Raw genomic sequence first — 25,626 nt, 5'->3', positions numbered from 1 at the left:
TCAGTGCATATGGTTGATTTGATTAGAACACATATGATGTGTCTATATATGGAAAAATACATTGTAAAATGTAGACCAATCGATTGGTTGAACGGTCGAGAGTTGTCATAGGATGTGTCTATATATGGTCGACTAAGATCGTTTTTTTTTGCCCCTAGTTGAATAAGACAAACATCTGTTGCGGTCGTGTCACCAACACGTACGAGCCATAAAACCCTGTAACACAGACACGTCCACAGTGATTGACAGACGTTCACAAAGACATCCAGACACACACACACACACACACACGTCCTGACTCCCCACCACGTCCTCCCAACCCTAACACACACACACACACTCACCCCTACCTTGGATCCATCTACACTGATGATGCGGTAGCTGTTGCGTGTGGAGTCGTAGAAGTAGGATACTGTGACTGCCTGTTTGCTGGCTGGGACCCAGTTCTTCTTGGTGGTCGGGTCAATCTGGAACACATGGGCTCTGGTGGTGAAGATCGGCTGCTCCCTGCACGAGACAGAGACAGCCAGAGAGAGAGAGAGAGAGCCAGAGAGAGAGAGAGACAGAGAGAGAGAGAGAGAGAGACAGAGAGACAGAGAGACAGAGAGACAGAGAGACAGAGAGACAGAGAGAGAAGATTAGGAGACCTCTAGTTTGGGTTGGAAGCTTCTAGTAATGAATGGTTTGGGGTGTTGGAAACTCCCATCTATTCTATTGGTCAGTCTAAGAGCACATGCGTGTATAAGGGTGCAAATACTGAAAGTAACAGGACTGAAAAACACTGAAGAACTAGACGTGACAGTTGAGTACTGAGAGAGAGCCATGTCAGTAGTTCTGTCTGTTGCAGCATTACCTATTCCTGTGGCAGTCCCCTGGGATGCCAGATTCTGAGTCTCCCTCCCAGTGGAGAGCAGGTGTTAATGTAACACTAACCCTGGTGTCACCTGGCAACCCACAGCCATTAGCACTTCATCAGTTCTAGCCTCTCACAGGAGGGAAGGAAAACACACAGGCACCACACTAAGCCCCATCAAGTCATAGGGAGCAGAAACGCCCAGTCTCAGAGGAGGGAAGGAAAACACACAGGCACCACACTAAGCCCCATCAAGTCATAGGGAGCAGAAACGCCCAGTCTCAGAGGAGGGAAGGAATACACACAGGCACCACACTAAGCCCTATCAAGTCATAGGGAGCAGAAACGCCCAGTCTCAGAGGAGGGAAGGAATACACACAGGCACCACACTAAGCCCTATCAAGTCATAGGGAGCAGAAACGCCCAGTCTCAGAGGAGGGAAGGAATACACACAGGCACCACACTAAGCCCTATCAAGTCATAGGGAGCAGAAACGCCCAGTCTCAGAGGAGGGAAGGAATACACACAGGCACCACACTAAGCCCTATCAAGTCATAGGGAGCAGAAACGCCCAGTCTCACAGGAGGGAAGGAATACACACAGGCACCACACTAAGCCCCATCAAGTCATAGGGAGCAGAAACGCCCAGTCTCAGAGGAGGGAAGGAATACACACAGGCACCACACTAAGCCCCATCAAGTCATAGGGAGCAGAAACGCCCAGTCTCAGAGGAGGGAAGGAATACACACAGGCACCACACTAAGCCCCATCAAGTCATAGGGAGCAGAAACGCCCAGTCTCAGGGGAGGGAAGGAATACACACAGGCACCACACTAAGCCCCATCAAGTCATAGGGAGCAGAAACGCCCAGTCTCACAGGAGGGAAGGAATACACACAGGCACCACACTAAGCCCCATCAAGTCATAGGGAGCAGAAACGCCCAGTCTCAGGGGAGGGAAGGAATACACACAGGCACCACACTAAGCCCCATCAAGTCATAGGGAGCAGAAACGCCCAGTCTCAGGTGATCACAGGGTATCAGAGTCCTGCTGGTCAGCTATTTAAATACACGGCTGCATTTAGACTAGGGCTGGTAATGGTGAAAGACGTCACGATAAGATATGATCAAACATACTTACAGTGAGGGGAAAAAAGTATTTGATCCTCTGCTGATTTTGTACGTTTGCCCACTGACAAAGAAATGATCAGTCTATAATTTTAATGGTAGGTTTATTTCAACAGTGAGAGACAGAATAACAACAACAAAAATCCAGAAAAACGCATGTCAAAAATGTTAGAAATTGATTTGCATTTTAAATGAGGGAAATTAGTATTTGACCCCACTGCAAAACATGACTTAGTACTTGGTGGCAAAACCCTTGTTGGCAATCACAGAGGTCAGACGTTTCTTGTAGTTGGCCACCAGGTTTGCACACATCTCAGGAGGGATTTTGTCCCACTCCTCTTTGCAGATCTTCTCCAAGTCATTAAGGTTTCGAGGCTGACGTTTGGCAACTCGAACCTTCAGCTCCCTCCACAGATTTTCTATGGAATTAAAGGTCTGGAGACTGGCTAGGACACTCCAGGACCTTAATGTGCTTCTTCTTGAGCCACTCCTTTGTTGCCTTGGCCGTGTGTTTTGGGTCATTGTCATGCTGGAATACCCCATCCACGACCCATTTTCAATGCCCTGGCTGAGGGAAGGAGGTTCTCACCCAAGATTTGACGGTACATGGCCCCATCCATCGTCCCTTTGATGCGGTGAAGTTGTCCTGTCCCCTTAGCAGAAAAACACCCCCAAAGCATAATGTTTCCACCTCCATGTTTGACGGTGGGGATGGTGTTCTTGGGGTCATAGGCAGCATTCCTCCTCCTCCAAACACGGCGAGTTGAGTTGATGCCAAAGAGCTCCATTTTGGTCTCATCTGACCACAACACTTTCACCCAGTTCTCCTCTGAATCATTCAGATGTTCATTGGCAAACTTCAGACGGGCCTGTATATGTGCTTTCTTGAGCAGGGGGACCTTGCGGGCGCTGCAGGATTTCAGTCCTTCACGGCGTAGTGTGTTACCAATTGTTTTCTTGGTGACTATGGTCCCAGCTGCCTTGAGATCATTGACAAGATCCTCCCGTGTAGTTCTGGTCTGATTCCTCACTGTTCGCATGATCATTGCAACTCCACGAGGTGAGATCTTGCATGGAGCCCCAGGCCGAGGGAGATTGACAGTTATTTTGTGTTTCTTCCATTTGAGAATAATCGCACCAACTGTTGTCACCTTCTCACCAAGCTGCTTGGTGATGGTCTTGTAGCCCATTCTAGCCTTGTGTAGGTCTACAATCTTGTCCCTGACATCCTTGGAGAGCTCTTTGGTCTTGGCCATGGTGGAGAGTTTGGAATCTGATTGATTGATTACTTCTGTGGACAGGTGTCTTTTATACAGGTAACAAGCTGAGATTAGGAGCACTCCCTTTAAGAGTGTGCTCCTAATCTCAGCTCGTTACCTGTATAAAAAGACACCTGGGAGCCAGAAATCTTTCTGATTGAGAGGGGGTCAAATACTTATTTCCCTCATTAAAATGCAAATCCATTTATGATGTTGTTATTCTGTCTCTCACTGTTCAAATAAACCTACCGTTAAAATTATAGACTTATCATTTCTTTGTCAGTGGGCAAACGTACAAAATCAGCAGGGGATCAAATACTTTTTTCCCTCACTGTAGGTGCGATTCTCACAATTCTCAACCAAGATTTTATTGTTCCAAACATATTGCTCACTGTATGTCTGCTGCAGAGAGATGAGAGACATGAGAAAACTAATGTTGATCCGTCAGGGAAATAAAAGTGCTGAAAACATCTTGGCTTACTATTTAAAGAGATGGAGAACAAGCTATAGGATTTTTTTTTTAACTGAGTTTTGGCGCAGGTACAAACGAATAGCGCTAGCTAACGCTACCTAGCAAAAAAAATTATTAAAATAATATATATACATACATACATACATACATACATACATACATACATACATACAGTACCACTTAAAAGTTTGGACACCTACTCATTCAAGGTTCTCTTTATTTTGACTATTTTCTACATTGTAGAATAATAGTGAAGACACCAAAACTATGAAATAACACATATGGAATCATGTAGTAACCAAAAAAGTGTTAAACAAACATATTGATATTTTTGGATGATATTATATCGGTATTTGACTCCAAATAAAAAGTATATGCATGCATGCATGCATGCATGCATACATACATACATACATACATACAGTCAAATGTTTGGACACACCTACTCATTCAAGGGGTTTTCTTTATTTTGACTATTTTCTACATTGTAGAATAATAGTGAAGACATCAACACTATGAAATAACACATATGGAATCATGTAGTAAACAAAGTGTCAAAATATATTTGAGATTCTTCAAATAGCCACCCTTTGCCTTGATGACAGCTTTGCACACTCTTGGCATTCTCTCGACCTGCTTCACCTGGAATGCTTTTCCAACAGTCTTGAAGGAGTTCCCACACATGCTGAGCACTTGTTGGCTGCTTTTCCTTGACTCTGCATTCCGACTCATCCCAAACCATCTCAATTGGGTTGAGGTCGGGGGATTGTGGAGGCCAGGTCATCTGATGCAGCACTCCATCACTCACTCTCTTGGTAAAATAGCCCTTACACAGCCTGGAGGTGTGTTGGGTCATTGTCCTGTTGAAAAACAAATGATAGTCCCACTAAGCTAAAACCAGATGGAATGGCGTATCGCTGCAGAATGCTGTGGTAGCCATGCTGGTTAAGTGTGCCTTGAATTCTAAATAGATCACAGACAGTGTCACCAGAAAAGCAACCCCACACCATAACACCACCTCCATGCTTTACGGTGGGAACTACACATGCGGAGATCATCCATTCACCCACAACGCATCTCACAAAGACATAGCGGTTGGAACCAAAAATCTCAAATTTGGACTCCAGATCAAACAGCAAATTTCCACTGGTCTAATGTCCATTGCTCGTGTTTCTTGGCCCAAGCAGGTCTCTTCTTCTTATTGGTGTCCTTTAGTAGTGGTTTCTTTGCAGCAATTCAATCATGAAGGCCTGATTCACACAGTTCCCTCTGAACAGTTGAGGTTGAGGTGTGTCTGTTACTTGAACTCTGTGAAGCATTGAGCATTCTGAGGCTGGTAAGTCTAATTAACTTATCCTCTGCAGCAGAGGTAACTCTGGGTCTTCCATTCCTGTGGCAGGTCCTCACGAGAGACAGTTTCATCATAGCGCTTGATGGTTTTTGCGACTGCACTTCAAGAAACTTTCAAAGTTCTTGAAATGTTCCTAATTGACTGACCTTCATGTCTTAAAGTAATGATGGACTGTCGTTTCTCTTTGGTTATTTGAGCTGTTCTTACCATAATATGGACTTGGTCTTTTACCAAATAGGGCTATCTTCTGTATACCACCCCTACCTTGTCACAACACAACTGATTGGCTAAAACGCATTAAGAAGGAAATACATTCCACAAATTAACTTTTAAGAAGGCACACCTGTTAATTGAAATGCATTCCAGGTGACTACCTCATGAAGCTGGTTGAGAGAATGCCAAGAGTGTGTAAAGCTGTCATCAAGGCAAAGGGTGGCTATTTGAAGAATCTCAAATATATTTTGACACTTTGTTTACTACATGATTCCATATGTGTTATTTCATAGTGTTGATGTCTTCACTATTATTCTACAATGTAGAAAATAGTCAAAATAAAGAAAACCCCTTGAATGAGTAGGTGTGTCCAAACATTTGACTGTATGTATGTATGTATGTATGTATGTATGTATGTATGCATGCATGCATATACTTTTTATTTGGAGTCAAATACCGATATAATATCATCCAAAAATATCAATATGTCTCTATCAATTCTTCCCCCCTCAATAATGAAGACAGTTTCCACCTCTGCAGCCCCCTGCTCCCTGTGTGTGTACTGTTTGCCATCTGGTGGGCATCTGTCAGGGAGATTATCACCTGTGCTTCTTGCATTTTGGACATCAAGGGTGTAGGCAACAAGGGTGTAGGCAACAAGGGTGTAGGCAACAAGGGTGTAGGCAACAAGGGTGTAGGCAACAAGGCCGTAAGATTTACACGTCAAAAGCTACATATTCCACATCCTAACAGAGGAAAATACGACTTTTCTACATCGGTAGTAATCGTTTCTTAAAGAAAATTTTAAACACTTTTCAATCAGTGGGAAAATGGGTATTGAATAGTATCTAGATGACCCCGATGTGATTATGATGTCATTTGAACGATACAGCTACAGGCATCTCTCCCAGCATGACTACATTACATTAGGACAAATTAACTCTGTTATTCAGGAACCATTTGAACAATGACTAAATGAGGGACAATCACAGCCACACACACACACATTTAAAAATGTCCTCTTAGATCGATCGTCTGTTCAAATTTTTATAAAGGACAATATCATTGAAAACAGGTATATGAGCTATTTCCTGTCTGTCAGAGTCAGCTAGAGACAGAGCCAATAGGATTGACCTCCTGCCAGCCAGACCAGTCTTTTCTCTCACTCGTTCATTCTGTCATATCCTCAGAGGGCTCTGTACATGTGTGTAGGTGTTGCCACACTCATGCAGAAAGCAAGGTGTGTGTGTGTGGGTGTGTGGCCACGCTCCCATCTCCCAGTAGACAGCCAGTTGTCAGTAAACACACAGGCTGAACACGCAGTGCAGAGCAGAGCCACAGTCAGTCAGTCCGTCAATCCTCACCTGGTCCTGCCACAGTACAACACCACCTTCCATCCCTTCCTGTTACCACACTCTCTGTGGTTATATGTACATACTTGATTTTTTACAATTCAAACCAGGAAATCAAACCAATGTAAATGCAAATGTGATTGTACTGTAGTGTGGTTTTATGTGTGTGGAACCTATAGGACTCAGTTTTCTACACTGTGCACACAACTTTCCTCCGTGGAGGACTATCCAGGACTACTTCATTCTATTTCAGTGCAACTTTATTGATAAGTACTCAGAGGGCGATAGGCATCGACTCCACAGGCCAGCAGAGATGCACAGTTTCATATTCCTTCCCTACTAAGGTATCCTAGGACGTAGACCTATACTAGGAGGTATCCTAGGACGTAGACCTATACTAGGAGGTATCCTAGGACGTAGACCTATACTAGGAGGTATCCTAGGACGTAGACCTATACTAGGAGGTATCCTAGGACGTAGACCTATACTAGGAGGTATCCTAGGACGTAGACCTATACTAGGAGGTATCCTAGAACGTAGACCTATACTAGGAGGTATCCTAGGACGTAGACCTATACTAGGAGGTATCCTAGGACGTAGACCTATACTAGGAGGTATCCTAGGACGTAGACCTATACTAGGAGGTATCCTAGGACGTAGACCTATACTAGGAGGTATCCTAGGACGTAGACCTATACTAGGACGTAGACCTATACTAGGAGGTATCCTAGGACATAGACCTATACTAGGAGGTATCCTAGGACGTAGACCTATACTAGGAGGTATCCTAGGACGTAGACCTATACTAGGAGGTATCCTAGGACGTAGACCTATACTAGGAGGTATCCTAGGACGTAGACCTATACTAGGAGGTATCCTAGGACGTAGACCTATACTAGGAGGTATCCTAGGACGTAGACCTATACTAGGACGTAGACCTATACTAGGAGGTATCCTAGGATGTAGACCTATACTAGGAGGTATCCTAGGACGTAGACCTATACTAGGACGTAGACCTATACTAGGAGGTATCCTAGGACGTAGACCTATACTAGGAGGTATCCTAGGACGTAGACCTATACTAGGAGGTATCCTAGGACGTAGACCTATACTAGGAGGTATCCTAGGACGTAGACCTATACTAGGAGGTATCCTAGGACGTAGACCTATACTAGGAGGTATCCTAGGACGTAGACCTATACTAGGAGGTATCCTAGGACGTAGACCTATACTAGGACGTAGACCTATACTAGGAGGTATCCTAGCAGGGTATGTACTAGGAGGTATCCTAGGACGTAGACCTATACTAGGAGGTATCCTAGGACGTAGACCTATACTAGGAGGTATCCTAGGACGTAGACCTATACTAGGACGTAGACCTATACTAGGAGGTATCCTAGCAGGGTATGTACTAGGAGGTATCCTAGCAGGGCATGTACTAGGAGGTATCCTAGCAGGGTATGTACTAGGAGGTATCCTAGCAGGGTATGTACTAGGAGGTATCCTAGCAGGGCATGTACTGTTGCCTGTGAAGCCAGTAGGAGTAAACACGTCTGCTCGTTATAATGTGTAACAGTAGGAAGCTAATGCTGCTGTTATTTTGGGGGCATATCTCATGGCTCATCGCCTCCCAGCGATATGGAGCGTTCTGGGTGTGTGTGTCTGTTCCTCACAGTGTTCTGTGTGTGTGTGTGTGTGTGTGTGTGTGAGAGTGTGTTCTGTCTGTCGCTCTAGTGGTACTGATTATGTGTCTGTAGCTCCCAGTGGAGGGCTGAGCAGTGAAAACACTCTTAGGTAAGATGAAAGAGCAGAATTAGGCATCTTATTAAACTTTCATGATCTGGTCTGACAAAATCAGTGAGGAAACCCGGCTCCTCTTAACGCACACACACACACACACACAGTACGCACACAGAGCTCCTGTTCATACACGCGCTCACAAATGCACTTCACACACCTCTCATGTTAGATCTGTCAAGCACACACACACTACCTCACGTTCACACCCTTCACACTAAATCTGTGTCAACAACACTGCCGGTTTAGATAATAGGAGCCGAGTTGGCTGGATTCATGCCTTCACAATATCTCTCCTCACACTCTTTCCTTTCCTCCCCTCTTCCTCTCATCCCCTCTTCCTCTCATCCCCTCTTCCTCTCATCTCATCCCCGCTTCCTCTCGTACTACAGAACATTAAAGTTGAATACACAAAGTGCTGGAGCAACTGCAGTCGGACCACTAGGACAGACGGACAGACACTAGGACAGACGGACAGACACTAGGACAGACGGACAGACACTAGGACAGACACTAGGACAGACAGACACTAGGACAGACACTAGGACAGACACTAGGACAGACACTAGGACAGACAGACAGACACTAGGACAGACAGACAGACACTAGGACAGACAGACAGACACTAGGACAGACACTAGGACAGACACTAGGACAGACAGACAGACACTAGGACAGACGGACAGGCAGCAATGGGCCATTGAGCTAATAATATCATCAGGATTATGGTCCTCAAAGAAATGAAAGCCTTCCTAATAAATTCACTGTCCGCATAATCCTAATCTCAACTCTAATCTGTTTGGAATAATACCCTTTATGCAGATCACTGTTGTGCCGTTTTCAACAGGGGCGGACGCACAGACACAGAAAGACCTGACCTTTTGAACAAGATGGCGCTGACAGACATAGTCTGGAGCCAGCTATAATAGACATTACCTCTGTCTGGAGCCAGCTATAATACAGTATATATAGTTGTATTTATTCGCACACACAGGAAAGGGAGGAGAATGGTCAATCACACTGCGTGCATACTGTACACACACACACATACACACACACACACACACACACACACACACACACATTATCCATGCCCCCACATTTAAATACACAGAGCAGACATGGAGTTAAATAAGATATACTACAGTACAGTCTCTCAACACAACCACATCAGTCAGATGGGCAGAGAGCACTGACTGGAATATATAGGAGGAGAACAATTACAAGAAAGGTGACAATAGGAGCTAAATCTGTGGCTTTCAGAAGGCATTTTGAGGACTTTTGGAGGGTTTTCTGATCTCTCGCTCTCGCTCCCTCCTTCTCTCCCTCTCCTCCCGCCCCCATCTGGTGCGGCTGCATTTAAATAATTTACAGGTGAGTGGGTAATGAGCTCTCCTCTAGAGAGGACCAGGACCGACTGTCCGTCTGTCTCTCCTCTAGAGGACCAGGACCGACTGTCCGTCTGTCTCTCCTCTAGAGGACCAGGACCGACTGTCCGTCTGTCTCTCCTCTAGAGGACCAGGACCGACTGTCCGTCTGTCTCTCCTCTAGAGGACCAGGACCGACTGTCCGTCTGTCTCTCCTCTAGAGGACCAGGACCGACTGTCCGTCTGTCTCTCCTCTAGAGGACCAGGACCGACTGTCCGTCTGTCTCTCCTCTAGAGGACCAGGACCGACTGTCCGTCTGTCTCTCCTCTAGAGGACCAGGACCGACTGTCCGTCTGTCTCTCCTCTAGAGGACCAGGACCGACTGTCCGTCTGTCTCTCCTCTAGAGGACCAGGACCGACTGTCCGTCTGTTTCTCCTCTAGAGGACCAGGACCGACTGTCCGTCTGTCTCTCCTCTAGAGGACCAGGACCGACTGTCCGTCTGTCTCTCCTCTAGAGGACCAGGACCGACTGTCCGTCTGTCTCTCCTCTAGAGGACCAGGACCGACTGTCCGTCTGTCTCTCCTCTAGAGGACCAGGACCGACTGTCCGTCTGTCTTTCCTCTAGAGGACCAGGACCGACTGTCCGTCTGTCTTTCCTCTAGAGGACCAGGACCGACTGTCCGTCTGTCTCTCCTCTAGAGGACCAGGACCGACTGTCCGTCTGTCTCTCCTCTAGAGGACCAGGACCGACTGTCCGTCTGTCTCTCCTCTAGAGGACCAGGACCGACTGTCCGTCTGTCTCTCCTCTAGAGGACCAGGACCGACTGTCCGTCTGTCTCTCCTCTAGAGAGGACCAGGACCGACTGTCCGTCTGTCTCTCCTCTAGAGGACCAGGACCGACTGTCCGTCTGTCTCTCCTCTAGAGGACCAGGACCGACTGTCCGTCTGTCTCTCCTCTAGAGGACCAGGACCGACTGTCCGTCTGTCTCTCCTCTAGAGGACCAGGACCGACTGTCCGTCTGTCTCTCCTCTAGAGGACCAGGACCGACTGTCCGTCTGTCTCTCCTCTAGAGGACCAGGACCGACTGTCCGTCTGTCTCTCCTCTAGAGGACCAGGACTGAGTCACTGTCTGTCTGGACATCTATCACTCAGACTGTCCACACCGTCTGTCCACACCGTCCGGTCTCTCTGTATGTCTAGACACTATTCCTTGGCCTTAACACTAAAAAGACCATTTATGCTCCGGGAAATGTGATTAGGAAGTTCCGTACAGAGGGTGTGATGCAATTGCAGAGCCTCCGGTGGCCAAATCGAGCTCCATACCGCATCACAAGGCAGTAGGCTACGCGCAAACGTTCATTCCATAATGCAATTAGCGGGGAAAACACTGTTGTCGTCAAAATGGTACTGCACATGCGAGCAGGTTTCATGTGACAGATAAAAATATCCGTTAGAAATGTAGAAAGAGAGGAGATCTGAAATTAGGCTAGTTTGAATCAAGGTAAGACATGCCCCTCATAATATGTATTAAAACGTTCAGGTTTCAAAACAATTAAGTACATGTTTTCAAAATGCATAGTGCCTCCAGCTCATTGCAGAGTGGTGTGTGACGCGCCGATGAAGCCTGCCTTCCGTTGGCGTTTGGTCTTGAAAGCACCACTAGATGATGCAGCAGATCTCGTGCTTTCTGACAGATGTTCCACTCAAAAGGCTCAGTATCTAAATGTATATGCTGTATGTGTGTGATAAATAAGACACGTGCCAATTTAATTTCCACTAAATTATGCAAGTTAACCTATAGACCGATAAGCATGACCAGTCAAATCAATCAATCAATTTTATTTTATATAGCCCTTCTTACATCAGCTAATATCTCGAAGTGCTGTACAGAAACCCAGCCTAAAACCCCAAACAGCTAGTAATGCAGGTGTAGAAGCACGGTGGCTAGGAAAAACTCCCTAGAAAGGCCAAAACCTAGGAAGAAACCTAGAGAGGAACCAGGCTATGAGGGGTGGCCAGTCCTCTTCTGGCTGTGCCGGGTGGAGATTATAACAGAACCATGCCAAGATGTTCAAAAATGTTCATAAGTGACAAGCATGGTCAAATAATAATCAGGAATAAATCTCAGTTGGCTTTTCATAGCCGATCATTAAGAGTTGAAAACAGCAGGTCTGGGACAGGTAGGGGTTCCATAACCGCAGGCAGAACAGTTGAAACTGGAATAGCAGCAAGGCCAGGCGGACTGGGGACAGCAAGGAGTCACCACGGCCGGTAGTCCCGACGTATGGTCCTAGGGCTCAGGTCTCTCAGTTGGCTTTTCATAGCCGATCATTAAGAGTTGAAAACAGCAGGTCTGGGACAGGTAGGGGTTTCGTAACCGCAGGCAGAACAGTTGAAACTGGAATAGCAGCAAGGCCAGGCGGACTGGGGACAGCAAGGTGTCATCATGCCCGGTAGTCCTGACGTATGGTCCTAGGGCTCAGGTTCTCAGAGAGAAAGAGAGAACGAGAGAATTAGAGAGAGCATACTTAAATTCACACAGGACACTGGATAAGACAGGAGAAGTACTCCAGGTATAACCAACTAACCCCAGCCCCCCGACACATAAACTACTGCAGCATAAATACTGGAGGCTGAGACAGGAGCGGTCCGGAGACACTGTGGCCCCATCCGAAGAAACCCCCGGACAGGGCCAAACAGGAAGGATATAACCCCACCCACTCCGCCAAAGCACAGCCCCCGCACCACTAGAGGGATATCCCCAACCACCAACTTACAATCCTGAGACAAGGCCGAGTATAGCCCACAGAGGTCTCCACCACAGCACAAACCAAGGGGGGGCGCCAACCCAGACAGGAAGATCACGTCAGTAACTCAACCCACTCAAGTGACGCACCCCTCCTAGGGATGGCATGAAAGAGCACCAGCAAGCCAGTGACTCAGCCCCTGTAACAGGGTTAGAGGCAGAGAACCCCAGTGGAGAGAGGGGAACCGGCCTGGCAGAGACAGCAAGGGCTGTTCGTTGCTCCAGAGCCTTTCCGTTCACCTTCACACTCCTGGGCCAGACTACACTCAATCATATGACCTACTGAAGAGATAAGTCTTCAGTAAAGACTTAAAGGTTGAGACCGAGTCTGCGTCTCTCACATGGGTAGGCAGACTGTTCCATAAAAATGGAGATCTATAGGAGAAAGCCCTGCCTCCCGCTGTTTGCTTAGAAATTCTAGGGACAATTAGGAGGCCTGCGTCTTGTGACCGTAGCGTACGTATTGGTATGTACGGCAGGACCAACTCGGAAAGATAGGTAGGAGCAAGCCCATGTAATGCTTTATAGGTTAACAGTAAAACCTTGAAATCAGCCCTTGCCTTAACAGGAAGCCAGTGTAGGGAAGCTAGCACTGGAGTAATATGATCAAATTTCTTGGTTCTAGTCAGGATTCTAGCAGCCGTATTTAGCACTAACTGAAGTTTATTTAGTGCTTTATCCGGGTAGCCGGAAAGTAGAGCATTGCAGTAGTCTAACCTAGAAGTAACAAATGCATGGATTAATTTTTCTGCATCATTTTTGGACAGAAAATTTCTGATTTTTGCAATGTTACGTAGATGGAAAAAAGCTGTCCTTGAAACAGTCTTGATATGTTCGTCAAAAGAGAGATCAGGGTCAAGAGTAACGCCGAGGTCCTTCACAGTTTTATTTGAGACGACTTTACAACCATCAAGATGAATTGTCAGATTTAACAGAAGATCTCTTTGTTTCTTGGGACCTAGAACAAGCATCTCTGTTTTGTCCGAGTTTAAAAGTAGAAAGTTTTCAGCCATCCACTTCCTTATGTCTGAAACACAGGCTTCTAGCGAGGGCAATTTTGGGGCTTCACCATGTTTCATTGAAATGTACAGCTGTGTGTCATCCGCATAGCAGTGAAAGTTAACATTATGTTTTCGAATAACATCCCCAAGAGGTAAAATATATAGTGAAAACAATAGTGGTCCTAAAACGGAACCTTGAGGAACACCGAAATGTACAGTTGATTTGTCGGAGGACAGACCATTCACAGAGACAAACTGATATCTTTCCGACAGGTAAGATCTAAACCAGGCCAGAACTTGTCCGTGTAGACCAATTTGGGTTTCCAGTCTCTCCAAAAGAATGTGGTGATCGATGGTGTCAAAGGCAGCACTAAGGTCTAGTAGCACGAGGACAGATGCAGAGCCTCGGTCTGATGCCATTAAAAGGTCATTTACCACCTTCACAAGTGCAGTCTCAGTGCTATGATGGGGTCTAAAACCAGACTGAAGCATTTCGTATACATTGTTTGTCTTCAGAAAGGCAGTGAGTTGCTGCGCAACAGCTTTTTCTAAAATTTTTGAGAGGAATGGAAGATTCGATATAGGCCGATAGTTTTTTATATTTTCCGGGTCAAGGTTTGGCTTTTTCAAGAGAGGCTTTATCACTGCCACTTTTAGTGAGTTTGGTACACATCCGGTGGATAGAGAGCTGTTTATTATGTTCAACATAGGAGGGCCAAGCACAGGAAGCAGCTCCTTCAGCAGTTTAGTAGGAATAGGATCCAGTATGCAGCTTGAAGGTTTAGAGGCCATGATTATTTTCATCATTGTGTCAAGAGATATAGTACTAAAACACTTAAGTGTCTCTCCCGATCCCAGGCCCTCGCAGAGCTGTGCAGATCCAGGACAGCTAAGCCCTGGAGGAATACGCAGATTCAAAGAGGAGTCCGTAATTTGCTTTCTAATGGTCATGATCTTTTCCTCAAAGAAGTTCATGAATTTATTACTGCTGAAGTGAAAGCCATCCTCTCTTGGGGAATGCTGCTTTTTAGTTAGCTTTGCAACAGTATCAAAAAGAAATTTTGGATTGTTCTTATTTTCCTCGATTAAGTTGGAAAAGTAGGATGATCGAGCAGCAGTGAGGGCTCTTCGGTACTGCACGGTACTGTCTTTCCAAGCTAGTCGGAAGACTTCCAGTTTGGTGTGGCGCCATTTCCGTTCCAATTTCCTGGAAGCTTGCTTCAAAGCTCGGGTATTTTCTGCATACCAGGGAGCTAGTTTCTTATGACAAATGTTTTTCGTTTTTAGGGGTGCAACTGCATCTAGGGTATTGCGCAAGGTTAAATTGAGTTCCTCAGTTAAGTGGTTAACTGATTTTTGTCCTCTGACGTCCTTGGGTAGGCAGAAGGAGTCTGGAAGGGCATCAAGGAATTTTTGTGTTGTCTGAGAATTTATAGCACGACTTTTGATGCTCCTTGGTTGGGGTCTGAGCAGATTATTTGTTGCGATTGCAAACGTAATAAAATGGTGGTCCGATAGTCCAGGATTTTGTGGAAAAACATTAAGATCTACAACATTTATTCCATGGGACAAAACTAGGTCCAGAGTATGACTGTGGCAGTGAGTAGGTCCAGAGACATGTTGGACAAAACCCACTGAGTCGATGATGGCTCCGAAAGACTTTTGGAGTGGGTCTGTGGACTTCTCCATGTGAATATTAAAATCACCAAAAATTAGAATATGATCTGCTATGACTACAAGGTCTGATAGGAATTCAGGAAACTCAGAGAGGAACGCTGTATATGGCCCAGGAGGCCTGTAAACAGTAGCTATAAAAAGTGATTGAGTAGGCTGCATAGATTTCATGACTAGAAGCTCAAAAGATGAAAACGCCATTTTTTTTTTTGTAAATTGAAATTTGCTATCGTAAATGTTAGCAACACCTCCGCCTTTGCGGGATGCACGGGGAATATGGTCACTAGTGTAACCAGGAGGTGAGGCCTCATTTAACACAGCAAATTCATCAGGCTTAAGCCATGTTTCAGTCAGGCCAATCACATCAAGATTATGATCAGTGATTAGTTCATTGACTATGACTGCCTTTGAAGTGAGGGATCTAACATTAAGTAACCCTATTTTGAGATGTGAGGTATCACGATCTCTTTCAATAATGGCAGGAATGGAGGAGGTCTTTATCCTAATAAGATTGCTATGGTGAACACCGCCATGTTTAGTTTTGCCCAACCTAGGTCGAGGCACAGACACAGTCTCAATGGGTATGGCTGAGCTGACTACACTGACTGTGCTATTGGCAGACTCCACTAAGCTGGCAGGTTGGCTAACAGCCTGCTGCCTGGCCTGCACCCTATTTCACTGTGGGGCTAGAGGAGTTAGAGCCCTATCTATGTTGGTAGATAAGAGGAGAGCACCCCTCCAGCTAGGATGGAGTCCGTCACTCCTCAGCAGGTCAGGCTTGATCCTGTTTGTGGGTGAGTCCCAGAAAGAGGGCCAATTATCCACAAATTCTATCTTTTGGGAGGGGCAGAAAACAGTTTTCAACCAGCGATTGAGTGCTGAGACTCTGCTGTAGAGCTCGTCACTTCCCCTAACTGGGAGGGGGCCAGAGACAATTACTCGATGCCGACACATCTTTCTAGCTGATTTACACGCTGAAGCTATGTTGCACTTGGTGACCTCTGACTGTTTCATCCTAACATCGTTGGTGCCGACGTGGATAACAATATCTCTATACTCTCTACACTCGCCAGTTTTAGCTTTAGCCAGCACCATCTTTAGATTAGCCTTAACGTCGGTAGCCCTGCCCCCTGGTAAACAGTGTATGATCGCTGGGTGATTCGTTTTAAGTCTAATACTGCGGGTAATGGAGTCGCCAATGACTAGGGTTTTCAATTTGTCAGAGCTAATGGTGGGAGCCTTCGGCGTCTCAGACCCCGTAACGGGAGGAGTAGAGACAAGAGAAGACTCAGACTCAGACTCCGACTCGCTACATAATGAGGTTAGCATGTCGTGCTAACCTCTGTAGTGCAGTAACAGCACCGTGTTAGCATGTCGTGCTAACATCTGTAGTGTAGCAGCACCAGGCATTATCTACCTCAGAGGAATAAGACACAGCCAGGCAGGAAGGCAGTAATGTTAAGTAATGCATGAATAAGCTTCATAATCTATCTGGTCTTTCCTCTCAAGCCTTGTTAATGTTTTAGTTGACTCACCACTCACACATCCCCTCTTCCTCCACCGTTTTACCTAAAAAGCATATTCCCCATACAGTACATAGCATGGAGAGATGTATTTCCATCAATGGAGAGGCTAATAAACATTATTATTTCGCAATGGGATTTTTTTTCCTTCTTCTCCCGGACAATTGGCCCGGCGTGAATTTTATTTAAAATCGGCTTTTAAAGAATTGTAAAAATCAGACAAAAGCCGGCTATTACCGGCTAACGGAAACTCCGCTCCGTATAGCTCCGCCTTGACATGATTGGGTGACGGTAGGCGTAAACACAAACTCACTTCCTTGACAACAGCCTTGACAACAGCTCTGCGAAGCGTAAGGAGTATGGATGGCCTGACTTCTGCAGAGGCCGTATCCCAGTAAAATGCTGTACGGCCACTGAAGACATCGGATTGACCATACAGAGCCTTTTAGGAAGAGGGCCACAGACTACCAGACTGTGTCAACAACTCATCTCACATATTATCAATGTTTTTATCGTATCAGATAGTCCGGGAGACAAAATGACATGGCTGCATCTGCATTTGACTAATTAAATAATTAAATCAGTGTAATATGTGACTTCATACATCCACCACTGATGAGTTGAGCCCACAGTGAGAGCCTGCATGGCTGTCATGCTAACCTCTGTAGTATAGCAGCACCGTGTTAGCGTGTCGTGCTAACCTCTGTAGTATAGCAGCACTGTGTTAGCGTGTCGTGCTAACCTCTATAGTGCAGTAACAGCACCGTGTTAGCGTGTCGTGCTAACCTCTGTAGTGCAGCAGCACCGTGTTAGCATGTCGTGCTAACCTCTGTAGTGTAGCAGCACTGTGTTAGCGTCAGTTAGCGTGTCGTGCTAACCTCAGTAGTGTAGCAGCACTGTGTTAGCGTCAGTTAGCGTGTCGTGCTAACATCTGTAGTGTAGCAGCACCAGGCATTATCTACCTCAGAGGAATAAGACACAGCCAGGCAGGAAGGCAGTAATGTTAAGTAATGCATGAATAAGCTTCATAATCTATCTGGTCTTTCCTCTCAAGCCTTGTTAATGTTTTAGTTGACTCACCACTCACACAACCCCTCTTCCTCCACCGTTTTACCTAAAAAGCATGTTCCCCATTCAGTACATAGCATGGAGAGATCAGTCAGGATATTTCAGAGAGCGTTAGCTTGATGAACTAGTAGAGGATCAAACTGTTTAAGGAGCAAGACAGTTTCAGGATGTTATGTTTAGATGGGTTAGACTATGTTATAAGTATATGACTATATCAAGGAGAGAGAGAGGCTCCCGGCCATATATCTTAAGCAGCATATGGGGTTCGAACTGTGATATAGCATAAAGGCTTTCAGTCATGTCATATTTGTATTCTGTAGGCAATCCCTGTACAGTACATCCCTGTACAAATACAATCCCTGTATTGACCATTGACAGGTCAATAAGGTTATTAGCTGGTGGTTTTAGGTATGGTTTGCTGTCTAGCAGTGTGTCAGTGGCAGAACAGGCGACTGTCAGTTGTTCAAACAACCTGACCTACATTCTACACTCTAGATTAGAACCTTGAACCATTCTAAAGTGATTCTAAAACCATTCCAGTTGCATTCCTAAAAAACACCATCAGATTACACACCTCATTTAACAAAGAAACCTGAGGCTTTAACTTCGGGTGAGAGTTGCACTTTCACTGTAAATGATTTGCTGCTGTGGCAATATAAAGTTGTATATATAGCCTCCCTACTGTTATTTTATTTTACTTCTGCCCTTTTTTTCTCAACACTTTTTTGTTGTTGTTTTATTGTACTTTTTTATTAAAAAATAAATGCACTGTTGGTTAAGGGCTGTAAGTAAGCATTTCACTGTAATGTCTACACCTGTTGTATTCGGCGCATGTGGCCAATAACATTTTATTTTATTTTTTATTTTATTTGAAGTTTACATACACTTAGGTTGGAGTCATTAAAACTTGTTTTTCAACCACTCTACACATTTCTTGTTAACAAACTATAGTTTTGGCAAGTCGGTTAGGACATCTACTTTGTGCATGACACAAGTAATTCTTCCAACAATTGTTTACAGACAGATTATTTCACTTATAATTCACTGTATCACAATTGCAGTGGGTCAGAAGTTTACCTACACTAAGTTGACTGTGCCTTTAAACAGCTTGGAAAATTCCAGAAAATGATGTCATGGCTTTAGAAGCTTCTGATAGGCTAATTGACATCATTTGAGTCAATTGGAGGTGTACCTGTGGATGTATTTCAAGGCCTACCTTCAAACTCAGTGCCGCTTTGCTTGACATCATGGGAAAATCAAAAGAAGTCAGCCAAGACCTCAGAAAAAAAATTGTAGACCTCCACAAGTCTGGTTCATCATTGGGAGCAATTTCCAAACGCATGAAGGTACCACGTTCATCTGTACAAACAATAGTAAGCAAGTATAAACACCATGGGACCATGCAGCCGTCATACTGCTCAGGAAGGAGACGCGTTCTGTCTCCTAGAGATGAACGTACTTTGGTGCGAAAAGTGCAAATCAATCCCAGAACAACAGCAAAGGACCTTGTGAAGATGCTGGAGGAAACAGGTACAAAAGTATCTATATCGACAGTAAAACGAGTCCTATATCGACATAACCTGAAAGCCCGCTCAGCAAGGAAGAAGCCACTGCTCCAAAACCGCCATAAAAAAAAGACAGACTACGGTTTGCAACTGCACATGGGGACAAAGATCGTACTTTTTGGAGAAATGTCCTCTGGGCTGATGAAACAAAAATAGAACTGTTTGGCCATAATGACCATCATTATGTTTGGAGGAAAAAGCCGAAGAACACCATCCCAACCGTGAAGCAAGCACGGGGGTGGCAGCATCATGCTGTGGGGGTGCTTTGCTGCAGGAGGGACTGGTGCACATTATGTGGATATATTGAAGCAACATCTCAAGACATCAGTCAGGAAGTTGAAGCTTGGTCGCAAATGGGTCTTCCAAATGGACAATGACCCCAAGCATACTTCCAAAGTTGTGGCAACATGGCTTAAGGACAACAAAGTCAAGGTATTGGAGTGGCCATCACAAAGCCCTGACCTCAATCCTATAGAACATTTGTGGGCAGAACTGAAAAAGCGTGTGCGAGCAAGGAGGCCTACAAACCTGACTCAGTTACACCAGCTCTGTCAGGAGGAATGGGCCAAAATTCACCCAATTTATTGTGGGAAGCTTGTGGAAGGCTACCCGAAACGTTTGACCCAAGTGAAACAATTTAAAGGCAATGCTACCAAATACTAATTGATTGTATGTAAACTTCTGACCCACTGGGAATGTGATGAAAGAAATAAAAGCTGAAATAAATCTCTCTACTATTATTCTGACATTTCACATTCTTAAAATAAAGTGGTGATTCAAACTGACCTAAGACAGGGAATTTTTACTAGGATTAAATGTCAGGAATTGTGAAAAACTGAGTTTAAATGTATTTGGCTAAGGTGTACGTAAACTTCCGACTTCAACTGTATAGTCTGTGAGTTTAAAGGCGAGCTCTGACTGCTGGCGGCACAGTTCAATGTACCAAAAGTCAATGTGCCAAAACAGTTCAACAATACCTGTACTGAAGTCATAAAACCTGTACTGAAGTCATAAAACCTGAGAACAGATTCATCGTAACTTTACCTGGCTGAGCTGACAGGCAGCCTGGTACATTCCTTAAATACCTGAAGAGAGGGAACTATCTATGAAAATGTTGCTGTACCTGTTCCAGATATGAAAACACTGTCACTGCACACACACACACACACACACACACGAAGCAGATAGGCATTGCACGCACACACAGGTCTGTCTTGTTCAATGCCACAGTAGGTTTCTGTGTTTGGTTAATTTCCTCCCCTTGTCTTAAGCAAAACCACCAATTATGCAAAACCTCTCCACTTCTTTGAACATGATGCTCCTAAACTTTTACTGCTTTTTTAAATCCATACATCGTCTGGTCCAGTTAAAACCTACAGACTCAGATGCAGCACTTGATTCAGCAGCCCTAAGAGGCGGGGGGAGGCCGTGTTCCCATAGCAGCCCTAAGCGGCGGGGGGAGGCCGTGTTCCCATTTTCAACCATTTCATGGGTCTGACGGTAGAACTCCGCCTACCGCTGGCCAATCAGATGGCTCCGATCACCGTGTCTGCACTGTTTCCTCAAGCCACAGACTATAAAAAGAAGCACAGAACGCACAGCAAAGCTGATAATACTGTGATAATACATTTAAAACCATGTCTAGAGAGAGACTCAATGAATGCAGCAGAGAGCTGCTGTTGTTATGAGTAAATTCATGTGAAAACATTTTATATTCAGCACTGTCAACCCTTTGCTCAACACTTTTATAGCCATAAAATGGGCTTTCTTCCTACTTCCACTCGCGCTACAACCAGCACTGAGCTGTAATGAGTATAGAAATATATAGAATATATATATATATATATATAGAAAAGTGTTCCGATAGTTTATTATAATAAGTTTATTATCTGCTTTTATCTGTCTTTTTTAATATCGAGGAATATTTCACTTTCTCTGGCCATAGGAGTAACAACATGAATTGGTGCGTGAGGCAGAAATAATGCGGTGTGAGTTTTCGCCATCAGCTGGAAGACTGCGTCCACTTTTCTCAGCGGAGGGCGGGAGGGAGAGAGGAGGGCGGGAGGGAGAGCGGAGGGCGGGAGGGAGAGCGGAGGGCGGGAGGGAGAGCGGAGGGCGGGAGGGAGAGCGGAGGGCGGGAGGGAGAGCGGAGGGCGGGAGGGAGGGAGAGCGGAGGGCGGGAGGGAGAGCGGAGGGCGGGAGGGAGAGCGGAGGGCGGGAGGGAGAGCGGAGGGCGGGAGGGAGGGAGAGCGGAGGGCGGGAGGGAGAGCGGAGGGCGGGAGGGAGAGCGGAGGGCGGGAGGGAGAGCGGAGGGCGGGAGGGAGAGCGGAGGGCGGGAGGGAGAGCGGAGGGCGGGAGGGAGGGAGAGCGGAGGGCGGGAGGGAGAGAGGAGGGCGTGAGGGAGAGCGGAGGGCGGGAGGGAGAGCGGAGGGCGGGAGGGAGAGCGGAGGGCGGGAGGGAGGGAGAGCGGAGGGCGGGAGGGAGAGAGGAGGGCGGGAGGGAGAGCGGAGGGCGGGAGGGAGAGCGGAGGGCGGGAGGGAGAGCGGAGGGCGGGAGGGAGGGAGAGCGGAGGGCGGGAGGGAGAGCGGAGGGTGGGAGGGAGAGCGGAGGGCGGGAGGGAGGGAGAGCGGAGGGCGGGAGAGCGGAGGGCGGGAGGGAGAGAGGAGGGCGGGAGGGAGAGCGGAGGGCGGGAGGGAGAGCGGAGGGCGGGAGGGAGGGAGAGCGGAGGGCGGGAGGGAGGGAGAGCGGAGGGCGGGAGGGAGGGAGAGCGGAGGGCGGGAGGGAGAGCGGAGGGCGGGAGGGAGAGCGGAGGGCGGGAGGGAGAGCGGAGGGAGAGCGGAGGGCGGGAGGGAGAGAGGAGGGCGGGAGGGAGAGAGGAGGGCGGGAGGGAGAGCGGAGGGCGGGAGGGAGAGCGGAGGGCGGGAGGGAGGGAGAGCGGAGGGCGGGAGGGAGGGAGAGCGGAGGGCGGGAGGGAGAGCGGAGGGACGGTGAGTCTGGAAAGAGGCAGCCTCATCGTCCCTCCCTCCCTCCCTCCCCTCAGACTGACCATCAGACGCAGGCCATCAGTCCAGTAGAAAATGCAAAATGATGCTCACTCAGCTATGCCTCATACAAATGATCTATTACCAGTGTGATCATATACCTAATTGTTGTACATATAATTTAAAAAATGGTCTGAGAAGAACAACATTGGCAGGACAATTCAAGCCTATCATTTTAAATTTTTACATTTTAGTCATTTAGCAGACGCTCTTATCCAGAGCGACTTACAGTTAGTGCATACATTATTTTTTTCATACCCCCTGTGGGAATCGAACCCACAACCCTGGCGTTGCAAACGCCATGCTCTATCAACTGAGCTATATCCAACATGCAGTGATAATGTATTGGGCCTATAGCCTATGGCCTACTGCACAAACCTCACTGCTACAGAACTGTTTTTAATTGGTTAATGTTGCATAGGGTTACGTTTCCTAAGTCATGTTAAAAAACTATCTGAGCGGTAGATCTCGGCTTGCATCTCGACTCAGAAAAGGTTGGTGACCACTGAGCACAAACTCAGGGCCATAACCCATTCAAACTCAGGGCCATAACCCATTCAAACTCAGGGCCATAACCCATTCAAACTCAGGGCCATAACCCATTCAAACTCAGGGCCATAACCCATTCAAACTCAGGGCCATAACCCATTCAAACTCAGGGCCATAACCCATTCAAACTCAGGGCCATAACCCATTCAAACTCAGGGCCATAACCCATTCAAACTCAGGGCCATAACCCATTCAAACTCAGGGCCATAACCCATTCAAACTCAGGGCCATAACCCATTCAAACTCAGGGCCATAACCCATTCAAACTCAGGGCCATAACCCATTCAAACTCAGGGCCATAACCTATTCAATCTCAGGGCCATAACCTATTCAATCTCAGGGCCATAACCTATTCAAACTCAGGGCCATAACCTATACAAACTCAGGGCCATAACCTATACAAACAGAGGTTGTCTCCTGACTTGCAGCCACTACTAGGAGACCTTGTCGTTCTGTACAGGAAGTTCTCTGTTGGCCTAAACACTGTACTATCGTCAGGTACACACACACACACACACACACACCCACCCCCCCCCCCCCCCCCCTGATTTCAGCTCTCACTCTGAAGTCGAGAGAGAGAGAGAGAGAGAGAGAGAGAGAGAGAGAGAGAGAGAGAGAGAGAGAGAGAGAGACAGAGAGACAGAGAGAGAGAGAGACACAGAGAGAGAGAGACAGAGAGAGACAGAGACAGACAGAGAGAGAGAGACAGAGAGAGAGAGAGAGGAGAGAGAGAGAGACAGAGACAGAGACAGAGAGAGAGAGAGAGAGAGAGAGAGAGAGAGAGAGAGAGAGAGAGAGAGAGAGAGAGAGAGAGAGAGAGACACAGAGAGAGAGAGACAGAGAGAGAGAGAGAGAGAGAGAGAGAGAGAGACACAGAGAGAGAGACACAGAGAGAGAGAGACAGAGAGAGAGAGAGAGAGACAGAGAGAGAGAGACAGAGAGAGAGAGACAGAGAGAGAGAGAGAGAGAGAGAGAGAGAGAGAGAGAGAGAGAGAGAGAGAGAGAGAGAGAGAGAGAGAGAGAGAGAGAGAGAGAGAGAGAGAGAGAGAGAGAGGGAAACTATGCACATTCAAAAACGCCACAAGACTGGAGCTGGATGGAAAAGGATAGAATAAATGTCCCCTCACCGTTTGCTGTTACGTTTAATAACGCTTTATTGAGACAATAGCAACAGTTGTTTTTTCCTGATGAAAAAAAGTCAGGACCAGACAAGAGGAGAGATTGTTGACACTGTTGTTTCTCAAGACATGGACAAGTCGGCATGGGCAGAGACAGGCTGGCACCCAGCCTATGGTCCATCCAGTTTAACTACAGTTTAAAAGATCACAATCAGGCCAGAGCACTTTAACAAACACCACATATTTGCAGTGGGATGTGTTCAGTGCTTTAGTGACAGTGGCTGATTAGGTGTATGGCAAACATGCTGCAGGGGGAAAAAGCAGAGCTTTGATGATAGCAAAGAGACATTTTGAGAGGTTCTCGAGGGACAATACTGTTGCGTAAACTTGCAAAATGATCACGTCTCGAGTGCTAACTATGGAGGTTGTGCATGACACTCCCCCCGACAGTTGCCCCCCTCCAAGCAGGACGGTGTAAACAGAGTTGTCTCGTTCAGCCCAACACTCCTACAGTATAAATGGTAATAGCAGATGTTTCTGAAACAGCTGACATGTATAGACATTCTCCTTATATATATAGACTTGTTTTTATTGATTTTTTACCTGAAATTGTACCAACAGCCTGTTAACCTGTGGTCCTCTGTAGCTTATTTTTATTATTATTATAATAACCTAGCTGCCTCCTGCCTGTTACACTGAGCCACGTAAAACTATGGAAGCCCGTTCCCGCCACCATTTTTTTTTTAAAAATGTCGATACTATCGCAAAATGTTTGACATGCGCAAGTCAAAACTATGTAAGTAAAACATTTTAAATAGCAGATCATACAAATATAATATGGTTTTCTCATTTGTAACATTGTGTGGTGATTTCAGAGGTGTCACCACAGGTCCCAGAGTGGTGGGGGGAGAATTGTTTTCCTGGGGCCCAGAGTTTTTCCTGATCTGACAGGCTACCCTAACCAGGTAAAACTCTGAGTATGATATAGTAATAAATCAGCTGTAAAAAAAGGGTTTTATAAAGGCTATGATGGGACCAGATTTTTCTAAATCAGGTCATATGGTAAAAAAAGAAAAACTCCTGGAAAAACTCCTGGCTCTAGGGAGGATTAAAACATTAAAATCAAGTCAAACAAATCATGAGGCGAATCAGTCTAAACAACAGTACCTTGTCCCTCTTTTTAATGCTTTTGTGTCAATATTTTTTATTAAACTAAATCTAAAGTGCTGGGGCAAATGCCAGCTCGCCATCAGTTTGCTGGCAGCGCTGCTGTGCTGATCTCTGCAACGTGGAGAGATGGAAATCACCACACAATGCTACAAATGAAGGAACACAACCGATATGTATCATCTATATGTATTTTATTTTTGGGGTGGCGGGACTGGGCTTCCATAGAAAACAGCTCGCCAGTGAATTATACCCAAGTTTTCAGTCGCAATTAGCTTTTTGGCTACTTTGAAGAATCTAAAATCTAAAACTTATTTTG

The 25,626-nt window shown here is 46.1% G+C and overlaps 1 protein-coding gene across 1 annotated transcript in view; it reads right to left on the bottom strand.

Moving 5' to 3' along the window:
* The window catches only part of LOC311119606 (homer protein homolog 2-like), a gene marked incomplete at its 3' end in the record, with an annotated part of 69,887 nt that overhangs the window by 29,231 nt on the left and 15,030 nt on the right, over positions 1-25,626 (bottom strand). The window contains exon 2 of the mRNA XM_084194284.1: positions 345-507. Coding sequence (XP_084050410.1) covers positions 345-507 — 163 coding nt within the window. The remainder of the gene's footprint in view (positions 1-344; positions 508-25,626) is intronic.

This window comes from Coregonus lavaretus (genome assembly GCF_964263955.1).
Source record: "Coregonus lavaretus genome assembly, contig: HAP1_SCAFFOLD_428, whole genome shotgun sequence".
Taxonomy (NCBI): Eukaryota; Metazoa; Chordata; class Actinopteri; order Salmoniformes; family Salmonidae; genus Coregonus; species Coregonus lavaretus.
Note: the sequence above shows the minus strand (reverse complement) of the source record. Positions and strands in the feature narration are given on the sequence as shown.